We start from the raw sequence: 14,330 nt of genomic DNA, 5'->3' as shown, positions 1-14,330 counted from the left end.
AAATGGTGTGGTGGTTTCTCAGAAAATTAATTACCATATGATCCAGCAATTCCACTTCTAGACATAAACCCAGTAGAACTGAAAGCAGGGTCTCAAAGAGATAATTGTGCACCCACGTTCATAGAAGCGTTTTTCATAGTAGCCAAAAGGTGGAAGCAGTGTAAGTGCCCATGAATACCTAGGACAGATGAACGGATAAACAAAATGTGGTATATACAGACAATGGAATATTACTCAGCTTTAAAAAGGAAGGAAATGCTAACAAATGCTTCAGCATGGATAAACCTTGAGGACATTGTGCTAAACAAAATAAGCCAATCACAAGACAAATTCTATATGGTAATACGTATATGAAGTACCTAGAATAGTCAGGCTCATAGAGACAGAAAGTAAAATAGTGGTTGCCAGGGACTGGAAGAGGGGAGAATAGGGAATTATTGTTGAATGGGTACAGAGTTTCAGTTTTGTAAGAGGAAGCGTTTTGAAGATAGGTGGTGGTGGTGATAGCACAACAACGTGAATATACTTAATACTACTGAACCGTACACTTAAACTGGTTACAGAGTTGGTAAATTTCTTACAAATTAAATCTAAAAAAAAAACCCCAAACCCTTCAGTGAGTGTTCATTTCTCCAGGGATGAAGAACAAAATCCTTGATGAGGCCTAAAGCCTAGGGCCCAGCCCCTCTAACCTCATCGTTTGCCACTTCCCACTTAGTTCCGGTGTCTCAGCTGTGGTGCGTGTGCCTCCTCCCTCTTCAGCGCTCTCCCCTTGGCCGAGAGTGCTCTCCCCAGCCTCTTCCCACAGCCAACTACTCTTCTTCCTTCAGTTTCCATTTAAACATCAGCTCCTCAGAGAAGCCTCCCCTGCTCCCCCCATGTTTGAACCTTTTAAGCATTTAATAAGTGGGTATTTTATGATTAACTGCCTACTAGCCTGTGATCTCCTTGAGGGCAGGATCTGGGTCTTTTTCACACAGTAGACAAAGGAATGAAGGAGTGAAGTGAGGCCAGGCCTGGCCTTGGCAGAGCTGCTTTTCTGGGTGCTGTCCACACCATGACCCTACCTCACCCCTTCAGAGGGTAAGGGAAGGACACTGAGAGTGTGGTCTCTCTCTTGACTTTTTCATTCTGGAATTCCATTGGGAGAGGACAAAGCCTCTGGAAAAACCCAGGCCTGTACACCAGGCTGGCCATGCTCCTGAGAGCATTTAGTCCCCTCAGCAATACTGAGAGAGAAACGGTGATAATATCTCCGTTTCTTTTTTAATTAACATTTGTTGTTTTGTGTGTGCTTGGGGGGTGTGTTTTGATTGCTGTAAAATGACATAGTAGGACTACCTCAGAGTGTTCTGAAAATGAGATGAGATGTCAGCACAGAGTGCTTAGTGCTGGGCCCCGCCCTTCATGAATATGCAAACGGAAAGAAATCTGATCACAAGGAATCATCTCCGTGGAAACTGAGGCTCAGAGAGCTGGGGTATGGGTCTCTCTCCTGATCATAAGGCCCTCCCTCTCCTCTGCCTTTCTGGCAGCAGCACTGAGCTGCCTGCTTCTGGCCCCCTTCCACCATCTGGCCCTCCTTGTTAGGTCGTCATGGCATGTCATGTCTGTTCTAGGTAGAAATCTGTGCCCCTAGTTGAGCAAACTGATTTGCTAAGGAGTATAAACCTGTTCCTTTCTGTCATGCCTCTACTATGTTAGGATGACAGGCTGTCTTTTGCTACTACCAAAATGGCAGTTCTCCTAAGGCTTAGAAATCATGCGAGAACTTCTCCTTCAGGACTTAGTAGTTTTTTAATCAGACCTGAGTTCTACAGGTAAACCTTTTGCATAGGGAGATCAGAGGGCTTCCACCTGTATCACACACAGTTCATCTGACTGAAAGGAAAGAGGACTTAGATATATCCCCGCTACCCAACTTGGTCAGGGAAGCAGCATGGTGTACAAAGTTCTGTGTTCTAAGTAGGAACCTGATCTTTGTAGGGATGTATGGACCACAGGCCCTTAGAACTTCTAAACCATTGCAGGTATTACACTTTTTAGTCATGGAACTCTTTATTCAAGCACGCATAATATTCCATTGTCTGTATTGACCATATTTTGTTTATCCGTTCATCTGTCCTAGGTATTCATGGCCACTTACATTGCTTCCACCTTTTGGCTACTTTGAATAATGCTTCTTTGAACATGGGTGTACAATTATCTCTTCATGTTCTTTAGGATTCTGGAGGAAAGAGTAGGGACAGCAAATGGTGGTCCTTGTGCCCTATCCACTTGGCTTTCTCCATTGCCCTTCCTGGGCCCCCTTCCATGCCAGAGAAGCCCTGAAACCACTGATCTAGTCTAATCTCAGTGATTTTATGGTTATGTAATAAGTGATTTTTTAATTAAACTTTTTATTTTGAGATAACTGTAGACTTACATGCAGTTGTAAGTTGTAAGGTATAATACAGAGAGACTTGTATCCTTTATACATTTTACCTTTATACATTTCACCTCAATTATAACATTGTATAAAACTACCTTAAATATTAATAGTAAGGATATTGACATTGATACACTGACAGTAAGTATTTCCATCACCACAAGTATCCTTCCTGATGCTTTTTTATAGCCACACCCACTCCCCCTCCCCACCCTTCACCCCCTGGCAACCATCATTTATTCTCCATTTCTAAAATTTTGTCTTTTTTTTTTTAAATTTTTATTGGAGTATAGTTGATTTACAATGTTGTTTTAGTTTTAAGTGTACAGCAAAGTGAATCAGTTATACATATATATATATACCACTCTTTTTTAGATTCTTTTCCATATAGGTCATTACAGAGTATTGAGTAGAGTTCCCTGTGCTATATATATTAGGTCCTTATTAGTTATCTATTTTATATGTCGTAGTGTGTGTATGTCAATCCCAGTCTCCCAATTTATCCCTCACCCCGCCGATAACCATGTTTGTTTTCTACATGTGTGACTCTACTTCTGTTTTGTAGATAAGTTCATTTGTACCATTTTTTTAGATTCCACATCTAAGTGATATCATATGATATTTGTCTTTGTCTGACTTACTTCACTCAGTATGACAATCTCTAGGTCCATCCATGTTGCTGCAAATGGCATTATTTCGTTCTTTTTTACAGCTGAGTAATATTCTATTGTATATGTGTGCCACATCTTTATCCATTCCTCTGTCGATGGACATTTAGGTTGCTGCCATGTCCTGGCTATTGTAAATAGGGCTGCAGTGAACATAGGGGAGCATGTATCTTTTTGAGTTATGGTTTTCTCTGGATAGATACCCACAGAGGGATTGCTGGATCATATGGTAGCTCTATTTTTAGTTTTTTAAGGAAGTTCCATACTGTTCTCCATAGTGGCTAAACCAATTTACATTCCCACCAACAGCGTAGGAGGGTTCCCTTTTCTCCACACCCTTTCCAGCATTTATTGTTTGTAGATTTTTTGATAATGGCTATTCTGACCCGTGTGAGGTGATAACCTCATTGTACTTTTGATTTTTGTTTCTGTAATGATTAGTGATGTTGAGCATCTCTTCATGTGCTTTTTAGCCATCTGTATGTCTTCTTTGGAGAAATGTCTGTTTAGATCTTCCACCCGTTTTTTGATTGAGGTTTTTTTTTGATATTGAACTGCATGAGCTGTTTGTATACTTTGGAGATTAAACCCTTGGTCGTCTAGTCATTTGCAAATATTTTCTCCCATTCTGAGGGTTGTCTTTTTGTTTTGTTTATGATTCCTTTGCTGTGGAAAAGCTTTTAAGTTTAATTAGGTCCTACTTGTTTATTTTTGTTTTTATTTTTATTACACTAGGAGACGGATCAAAAAAGATCTTGCTGCAATTTATGTCAGAATGTGTTCTCTGTTTTCCTCTAAGCGTTTTGTAGTATCCGGCCTTACATTTAGGTCTTTATTCCATTTTGAGTTTGTTTTCGTGTATGGTGTTAGGGAGTGTTCAAAAATGTTATATAAATGGAATCATACAGTATGTAACTTTCGGGATTGGCCTTTCTCACTCAGCATAATACCCTTGTGATCCATCTGAGTTGTTGCATGCATCAATAGTTTGTCCCTTTGTCTTGCTGAGTAGTATTTCATGGTATGGTAGGCATGGCATTTCACAGTTTGTTTAACCATTCACTAGTTGAAGGACATCTGAGTTGTTTCATTTGTTGCTATTACGAATAAAAGTGCTATGAACATACATGTACAGGCTTTTGTGTGGACATATTTATTTCTCTACAATAAATGCCAAGAGTTCAAAGGTAATTGCATGTTTAGTTTTTTAAGAAACTGCCAAACAGTTTTCCATAGTGTCTGTACCATTTTACGTATCCACCACCAGTGTATGAGTGCTAGTTTCTCTGTATCTTCACCAGTTTCTGGTGTTATCGCTATTTTTCATTTTAGTTATTCTGATGTATAGTAGTATTGCATTGTGGTTTCAAATTTGCATTTCCCTGATAGCTAATGACAGTTCCTTGTATATTTCAGATGCAATTCCTTTGTTGGATGTTGGTTTATAAATGTTTTCTCCCAGCCTGTAGTTTGTTTTTTCATTCACTTGACAAGGTCTTTTGCAAAGCATAAGTTTTTAATTGATAATAGCTATTTGATAAATTTTTGCTTTTATGGATCAAGCTTTTGGCGTCAAGTGTAAGAACTCTTTGCCTTGTTCTAGATCTCAAAGCTATTCTCCTGTTTTCTTTTTCTAAACATTTTATAGTTTTATGTTTTACATTTAAGCCTGTGGTCTATTTTAAAGTAATTTTTGTATAAGTTGTGTGCTTTAGGGAGAGGTTCATTTTCTTGCCTGTGGATATCCAGTTGCTCCAACACCATTTGTCATTGAATTGCTTTTGCAGCTGTGTCAAAAATCAGTTGTCTGTACTTGTGTTGGTTTATTTCTGGGTTCTCTTTTTTTTTCCATTGATCTTTGTGTCTGTTCTTCTGCCAGTGTCACACAGTATCTATTATTGTAACTGTGTATCAATAGTATACCTGAATATTGAGTAGAGCCATTCAAGATCGCCCAATTCTTCTTTGTCAAGATAGTTTTCACTATTCTTGAGTCTGTGCCTTTCTGTATAAACTTTAGAGTAAACTTCTCTTTGTCCATAAAAAACCTTGCTGGGATTTTGATAGGATTTGCATTAAACTTACAGATCATTAAACCTAAAATGGAAAAAGTTGACATTTTTACTATGAATGTGGTATGTCTCTCCATTTATTTAGGTCTTGCTCTGTTTCTTTCATCATCATTTTATAATTTTTAGCATATAGGTCCTGGACATGTGTTTTGTTCTTTTCGGGTGTGAGAGGTGATTATAAATGGTGTTCTGTCCTTGGTTTTGATTTTCAAATGTCCACTGTTAGTATATAGAAATGCAGTTTATTTTTGTGTGTTGATCTTTTATCCTGTCACCTTGCTGAATTCGTAGTGTTCTTGGAGGGGTTTTTTTGGTAAATTCCTTGGGAATTTCAAGGTAGACTGGCATGTCATCTGCAAATAGGAGCAGTTTCATCCCTTGTTTTCTAATCTGTGTGCATTTTCTTTGTCTTGCCTTACTGAAGTGGCTGGAACTTCCAGTATTATGTTAAATAAGAGTGGTTAGAGAGAACATCCTTACCTTGTTCCCAGTCTTAAAGACAAAGTACTCAGTCTTTCATTACTAAGTATATTGTTAGCTGTAGTGTTTTTGTAGATGCTCTGTATCATGTTGAGGAAGTTCTCTTCTATTCCTGGTTTTTGAGAGTTTTTATCATGAATGGATTTATCGTGTTGGATTTTGTAAAATACCTTTTCTGTATCAATTGATATAACCATATCATTTTCTTAGCTTATTGATATGTAGGGATTTGTAACTATTGAACCAGCCTTGCGTACATACAATAACTCCTATGGTATTAAGTCTTTTATATATTTTTGAATTTAATTTGTTAATATTTTGTTGAGCATTTTTGCATCCAAGTTCATGAGAAATAGTGGTCTGTAGTTTTTTGTTTTTTTTTTTTTTTAATTTTATTTATTTATTTATTTTTGGCTGTGTTGGGTCTTCATTTCTGTGCGTGGGCTTTCTCTAGTTGGGGCAAGCGGGGGCCACTCTTCTTTGCGGTGCACGGGCCTCTCTCACTGTCGTGGCCCCTCTTGTTGCGGAGCACAAGCTCCAGGCGCGCAGGCTCAGTAGTTGTGGCTCACGGGCCTAGTTGCTCCGCGGCATGTGGAATCTTCCCAGACCAGGGCTCGAACCCGTGTCCCCTGCATTGGCAGGCAGATTCTCAACCACTGCGCTACCAGGGAAGCCCTGTAGTTTTCTTTTTTTTGTACTGTCTTTGTCTGGATTTGATATCAGCATAATACTGGCCTCATAAAAATGAATTGGGAAATGTTCCCTTCTCTTGTATTTTCTGGAAGTGACTGTAAATTGGTGTTAATTCTTTAAATGTTTGGTAGGGTTCTCCACTGAAATCATGTGGACCTGGATATTTCTTTTGGGGGGTGCTTAAGTAGGAATTGTGTTACTTTAATAGAACTATTCAGATTATCTATTTCATTTTGCCTAAGTTGTTACAGTTCGTGGTTTTTGAAGAATTAGTCTATTCTAAGTTGTTCAATTATGTTGTTATTAGTATTCTCTTATCCTATCAGTGGCAACAAATTTGTTATAATATCCCATTGCATTCTTGATATTGGTGATTTGTGTCTTCTCTCTTTTTATGTTTGCTGCTCTTGCTGGAAGTTTATCAGTTTTGTTCATTTTTTGGAAGAACCAGTTTTTTGTCTTTTTAATTTTCTCTTGTTTTTCTGTTTTCTCATTTATTTATTTTTATTCTTTATTATTTCCTTATTTCTGCTTGCTTTTGGTTTAATTTGCTCTTCTTTTTCTAGGTTCTTGAGGTTAGAATTTAAATTGTTGATTTCTTTCCTCTTTTCCAATGTAAACATTTAGTGCTATAAAGTTTCCTCTCAACACTGTTTAGCTATAATCTCATTTAGCTATAATCTCACATAATTTAATCTGTTGTACTTTTATTATTATTCAGTACTTTGTATTTTTTTCAAGACTTCCTCTTTGATCCATGGATTATCTAGAATTGTATTGCTTAACACCATGTATTTAGAGACTTCCTTCCAGTTTTGATGCTTAGTATGATTCCATGTGGTCGAGGAACATACTCTGTATGATTTCAGTTTTTTTTTGACATTTATGAGGTTTGCTTTTTTTAACTTATTTTTTATTGAAATATAGTTGAATTACAATGTTGTGTTAATTACTGCTGTACAGTAAAGTGATTCAGTTATACATGTATATACATTCTTTGTCATATTCTTTTCCATTATGGTTTATCACAGGATATTGAACGTAGTTCCCTGTGCTATACAGTAGGACCTTGTTTATTCATTTTATATATACTAGCTTGCATCTGTTAATCCAAACTCCCAATCCAACCCTCTCCCACCCCCCCTCCCCCTTGGCAACCACCAATCTATGTCCCTGATTTATACGGTTTGCTTTTTGACCCCGGATATGGCTCATTTTAAAACACCAGATTTTTAGGAACTCTGTGGAGTCCTGCCCACTCCCTGTTACCTCAGTCTGCCTCAACACTTCAGCTATAGCTCACATTGCTTGTCTCTCACCAGCAGAGAAAAAAGGCCTAGAGCAGCCTTCCAAGGGCCCCTGAGTTAGTGACAGAATTGGACATTAAGCCCTGAGAGCCCTGCCTACTTGGACTAGGAACCTGGTTCATCATCCCCATGGAGACTTGCCTTCCATGACCCCTCCCATGACATGTGATGAACACACAATGAGGCTGAGGGTGGGGTGGGGTGGGGTGGGCAGGGTACAGAGGAGTTGCCAGTCTAGGCCCTGTGCCCCTACACCCTCACCGCTTTCTAATGGGGTGGTAAACGAGAAGGGGCAACTCAGATGCCTAAGAAGCTTAGGCCCAAATCTCGGAGACAACGCCAGGCTGTTACTCCCCTCACCCAGGTCCGCCGGGCAGCCCGTTCCCACCCTTGCAAACAGTCCAAGCGTGTCGCCAAGAGCTATCAGCGCCGCCGCCGCCGCCGCCGCCGCAATACTATACACAGGGTTGCCAACCAGCTGCAAGCAGTTGACACCTCGTGTCCTTCCTGCAGGGTCTACAAGAAGAGTGAGGAACTTCGGTCTCGTCTTGTGTCTGGGATCATCACACCTATCCATGAACATTGGGTCAAGGCTAGCGAAAGTCCCCAACAGGAGTTTCCCCCTGCCACTGCCAGAGAGATTGACCCACTCCGGATTCACCCACACCACCCACATACCAGCCGGCAGCCTCCCTGGTGAGTACAGAGCCCACAGTGGCAGCCCATGCCTCTGAAGAAGGAGTCCAGCCATGACCATCTTGCCACTTGACCCCCGTCTGGCCCCCATGTGTCTTCAACAGAATTGTCAGAGTCTTGGTATATGGAGATAGAAAGTGGAGATGTAAGTGGAGCAGTGAGTTCTTGTACTGCTACTAGTCACCCCAATAACCCAGCATCCTAAGGCTGCCTGCCTCCTTTCTAGAGGCCACACACAGCCTCTGAGTCTGCCCAAGGGTCAGTGCCTCTGAGGCGTGTGTGCAGTCCTCCAGAGTTGCTGCCCAGGTAGTTCAGTTTTTTATTCCAGAGCTCTTTGTATGTGCAGGACCCTGGACCAGGCTTTTGGGGAAAATGTAGAAATACTGGAAGTTCCTGGAGGGAATATGTTCCCAATGTTCCCTTTCTTTGCCTTTCACTTCATTATAGTCCCCTGATCTCTTTTACAACTTGAAACCTTTGCCAAAACAGCATGAGGTATGAGCAGGTCATATACAAGGTCTTTGCAGATTAGGATGGCAGCACTTAGGACTGGAGACTTCTGCTCTGAGGGAGAAGACAAGGACCAGGGACACCTTAGTCTCTGGTTGAGATGGCATGTTCCAGTTTGGAGTCCACAGTGTGGTAGTAATGGTGGGGTTGTGGGGGAGGGCTCACTGTGTGGCCATAGTAAGCACTCAATAAGGGTTAGCTGCCATTGTTAAAAATGACTCTGTTTTGCAATTATATACCTTTGGTTAATTAAATAAATAGGAAATTTGTTTAATTACTATAATAAGTAATAATTGGCAAGTCTCTGGCAACCTTTGGAAATATTGGGTTCTGTGGGGAGAGTGGAGGATAATAAAAAGTGGTTGAAAGGTTGGGAACAGCTTGTCTGCTCCAGCACAGTGCTCTGTTGTGATGCAACCAGAATATGGTGGGAAGAGTTAAGGGTAAGCCCTGGACAGCAATCAAACTGGGGGAGACTTTTAGACCTTAAGTAGATAGTAATTCTCAGGTCTCTCAGATTCACTTCCTATTTCAAAACAAATATTCTCTGAAGTCTCCTTCACTGTCTCAAAATGGAATTCATAGATGATCTATGAAACTGTACCAAATGGACAGTTTCAAAAAGGATCAGTAGAAAGTCCTGACTATAATATAAATGAGAAATAAAAAGTGAGTAATTAATAAGATAATGTGTGTTTCATTGTGTAGATGCCTGAGCATGATTACACTGGAAAAGATAGGCATTTGCACTTGTATATGGAATTATTTTGAATTCGACAGTAACAAAAGCAGGCACGTGCTATGTTATAGTTACATTTCTGGAAAAATTTTTATTGAAACAGTATAAAAATACTTTGTGTTCACATATAAAATGGCCTTAGACTAACTTATGGTAGGTAATTTTATGTAGGCTTTACATCTCTATGAATGTCTAACAAGACTTTGGCAAGTTGTGTAGGATGTAGATTATTCATTATGTGGAGCTCTACTGTGGATTATAGAGCATGAAGCATCTTTGGTCTTTGCCTATAAATGCTATAAGCACTCTCCAATCACTGTGACAAACAAAAACACCCCCGGGGCTTACACAAAAACACCTCCAGGGCACCTGGAGACTCTGCCATCCTAATTGGGAATCATAGACCTGAATCTGGAATTATGAAGGTAAGAAATCCTAGCCTTGGAAGAACAGAAAGAATGAGAAAATCACCATATTGCAGCTTCTACTGAAATAATGTAGTGACTAGGCACAAATTGTCAGTGGTTGCTAAAACCATTAGGTAAAAGGTTGATGAGCAACTTTATAATGGATGAATCAGACTGATAGCACCTGAACCCATAGGTCAATCTTAACACTAAAAGTGGGACCGCCAGACTTTGTGAATTCTAATATAATGCAATAGTAGGTTCACAACAACATGAATCTAGATTGAACTCCCAGTTTAAAAGAAGCATGAGAGGTAGAAGAATGAGTTAAAAAGACACATGAGGATACATGGGTTCCAGCCAATGTATGGAACATGAAAAATTTTTACCGGATTAATTGATCTTGTTTTTTTTCATCAAATAATGGCATGGGGAGAAAAGGGAGAGGGGGCTTGTTAATTAGAGTCTTATCAACTAAATCCAGTGTTGGACTTTGTATTGATCTTGATTCAAATAAACTAATTCTAAAATTATTTTTGAGATATTTGGGGAAATTTGAACAGGGACCAGGTATTTGATAATGTTACTGCTAATTTTCTTAGGTGACATAATTAAATTCTGGTTATGTTAAAAAAAAAAGAAGTCTTTGTCTATTGTATATATATAATTTTATTAACTGAAATATTTAACGGTGAAAGGATGTGTCTGGGATTTGCTTTAAAATAATTTCACCCCCTAAAAGAGTGAGACATTGGGAAATGAGTGTAGGGGAAATAAGAATGGTAGAATATTTTGTTTTTTAATTTATTTATTTTATTTATTTATTTTTGGCTGCTTTGGTTCTTCTTTGCTGTGCATAGCTTTCTCTAGTTGCAGCGAGCGGGGGCTACTCTTTGGTGCGGTGCATGGGCTTCTCATCATGGTGGCTTCTGTTGTTGCGGAGTACAGTCTCTAGGCACGTGGGCTTCAGTAGTTCTGGCACACAGGCTCAGTAATTGTGGCTCGTGGGCTCAGTAGTTGTGGCTCGCGGGCTCTGGAGCACAGGCTCAGTAGTTGTGGCGCATGGGCTTAGTTGCTTCACAGCACGTGGGATCTTCCTGGGCCAGGGCTCGAACCTGTGTCCCCTGCATTGGCAGGTGGATTCTTAACCACTGTGCCACCAGGGAAGCCCAGAATGGTAGAATACTGATAATTATTGAAACTGATTGGAAAGGTACATTGGTGTTCATAAATTAGACTTTGTACTATTTTTTGGTCCCTTTGAAAATTTCCTTAATAATGAGTCTTTTATTGATACCAATCCTTCAAAAATTCTTCCAAAAAATAGAAGAGGGGGCTCCTCTGGTGGTGTGGTGGTTGAGAGTCCGCCTGCCGATGCAGGGGACACGGATTCATGCCCCGGTCCGGGAAGATCCCACATGCCGTGGAGTGGCTAGGCCCGTGAGCCATGGCCGCTGAGCCTGCATGTCCGGAGCCTATGCTCCACAACGGGAGAGGCCCCAACAGTGAGAGGCCCGCGTACCGAAAAAAAAAAAAGAAGAGGGAGGAACACTTCCCAACTCATTCTGTGAGGCCAGTATTACCCTGATACCAAAACCAAAGACATCACAAGAAAAGTACAAACAAGTAGCCCTTATGAATATAAATGTAAAAATCCTCAACAAAATACTAGCAAAAGAAATCCAGCAACATATAAAAAGGGTTATACACCATGACCAAATGAAACTTATTCCAGGAATGTTTGGTTTAACATCTTAAAATACATCAGTGTAATATACCGTATTAATATAACAGTAGACAAAAAACACATGTTCATCTCAATAGAGAAAAAGCATTTGACAAAATCCAACACCCTTTCATAATAAAAGCATTCAACAATAGAAGGAGACTTTCTCAACTCCCAAAGCACACAGCTAACATCCTACTTAATGGAGAAAGATGGAATTCTTTCCCCGTAAGGTCAGGAACAAGATAAGGATATCTGCTATTGCTACTTTTCTACAACATGGTACTTGAAATTCTAGCCAGCATAATCACTCAAGAAAAAGAAATTAAAGGTATCCTGATTAGAAAGTTAGAAGGAAAGCAATCTTTATTTGCCAATGACATGGGATCCTGTATATAGAAAATCCTAAGGAATCCTTTTTAAAAACCTTCTAGAGCTAATGAATGAGTTCAGCAGCGTGACATGATGTAAGATCAGTAAACAAAAATCAATTGCATTTTCTATACACCAGTAGTGAACAATCTGAAAATGAAATTAAGGAAATAATCTCATTTGTAATAACCCCCAAAGGTATAAAACACTTAAGAATAAACTTAACAAAAGAAGTACAAGACTTATATACTGAAAACTACAAAATGTTGCTGAAAGAAGTAGGAAGATTTAAAGAAAAAGATATCCAGTGTTTCATAGATAGGGAAACAGTATTTGGCAATACTCCCCAAATTGATCTGCATACTCAGTGCAATCCCAATCAAAATCCCAGAGTTTTTTTGTTTGGTATGGGGTAGGGGGGTTGGGGGAGGCTTGTGCGTGTGGGTTTTTCTGGTAGAAATTGGCAGGCTGATCCCAAAATTCATACGGAAATACAAGGGAACCAAAATAACTAAAACAATCTTAAAAAAACAAAGTTGGAGGACTCACAGTTCCCAACTTCAAAACTTATTACAAAGCTACAGTAATTAAGACAGTGTGCTATTGGCCTAAGGATATGTAAAGCAAGGGAGTAGAATTGAGAGTCCAGAAATAACCCGTACATTCATGGGCAATTGATTTCAACAAGGGTGCCAAGACAGTTCATAGGGGAAACAGTAGTCTTTTCAAGTGGTGCTGGGACACTGGATATCCACATGAAAAAGAATGAAGTTGGACCCATTCTTCAAACTATACACAAAAATTGACTCAAAATGGATCATAGACCTAAGTGTAAGAGCTAGATAGAACTATAAAACTCCTAGAAGAAAACTTAAGAATAAATCTTCATGACCTTGTATTAGAGGTAGTTTCTTAGATACAACACCAAAAGCACAAGCTACAAAAGAAAATATAGATGAATTGGACTTCAACAAAAATAAAACCTTTTGTTGCATCAAAGAACAGTATCAAGAAAGTGAAAAGACGGCCCACAGAATAGGAGAAAGCATTTACAAATCATATATCTGACAAGAGACTTTGTATCCAGAATACATAGAGAACTCTTGCATCTCAGTAATGAAAAGACAACCCAATTTTAAAAAGGTTAAAGGATTTGAATAGACATTTCTCCAACTAATATGTACAGGTGGCCCATAAACATGTGAAAAGATGTTCATCATTAATCATTAAGGAAGTGGAAATCCAAATTACAATGATATACTACTTGTTTGTGCACATATTCATGTACAACTTTTGTACATGAATGTTCATAGCAGCATTATTCATAATAGCCGAAAAGTGGAAACAACCTAAATGTCCATCAACTGATGAATGGATAAAGAAGTGTGATCTATGCATAGGATGGAATATTTCAGCAATAAAAAAGGATGAAGTACTGATACTGATACACGTCACAACATGTGTGAACCTTGGAAACATTATGCTAAGTGAAAAAAGCCATTTATGTGAAATGTCCAGAATAGGCAGATCCATAGAAACAGAAAGTAGATTAGTGGTTGCCAGGAGCTGAGGTGGAAGGATTAGCGAGCATGAATGGGGAATGACTAATGGGTACAAGGTGTCTTTTTAGGGTGCAGAAAATGTTCTAAAGTTAGAACATTAGAACACTGTGAACATCTAAAAACCATTGTTAAGTGGCTGAATTTTATGATACATGAAATATCCCAATAAAGATGTAAAAAAAAAATTGAAAGGTCCTAACCTTGGCTTAATTGGAAATGTGAATATATAACAATAGAAATGAGGCTCTCAGGATCAAACTATAAGAGAACTGATAATAATCGCCCATGATTGAGACTTTTGTATTTTTCCTTCAACTAGAGGGTGGTTTGGTAATACCTAAAAAATATTTTATGGGACCAACATTATACTAGCAAAAGGATTCTTGCCCCCTAAGAAACAAGGCAAGGATATCCACTCTCACCAGTCTTATTAAGCATAGTACTGAAAGTTTTGCATGTCTTTCTTAAGGCAAGAAAATGAAAAGGCATATAGGTAAGAAAGGAAAAAGTAAAAGTTTATATTCACAGATGACATAATGCTCTATATGGAAAATATCAAGGAATCTACCCCAAAAAATAATAGCAAAGTTGCAGGATGCCAGTTCAACATTCAGAAGTCAATTATATTTCACTATATTTCAGTAAACACGTGGAAACAGACATTTAAGAT

The 14,330-nt window shown here is 39.0% G+C and overlaps 1 protein-coding gene across 1 annotated transcript in view; it reads left to right on the top strand.

The window, feature by feature from the left end:
* The window catches only part of PSMF1 (proteasome inhibitor subunit 1), a 52,678-nt gene that overhangs the window by 11,862 nt on the left and 26,486 nt on the right, over positions 1 to 14,330 (top strand). The window contains exon 4 of the mRNA XM_082856754.1: positions 8,162 to 8,344. Coding sequence (XP_082712880.1) covers positions 8,162 to 8,344 — 183 coding nt within the window. The remainder of the gene's footprint in view (positions 1 to 8,161; positions 8,345 to 14,330) is intronic.

The sequence above is a fragment of the Leucopleurus acutus genome (genome assembly GCF_964270905.1).
Source record: "Leucopleurus acutus genome assembly, chromosome: 16".
NCBI lineage: Eukaryota > Metazoa > Chordata > Mammalia > Artiodactyla > Delphinidae > Leucopleurus > Leucopleurus acutus.
This window is presented reverse-complemented; position numbering and strand designations above follow the sequence as displayed.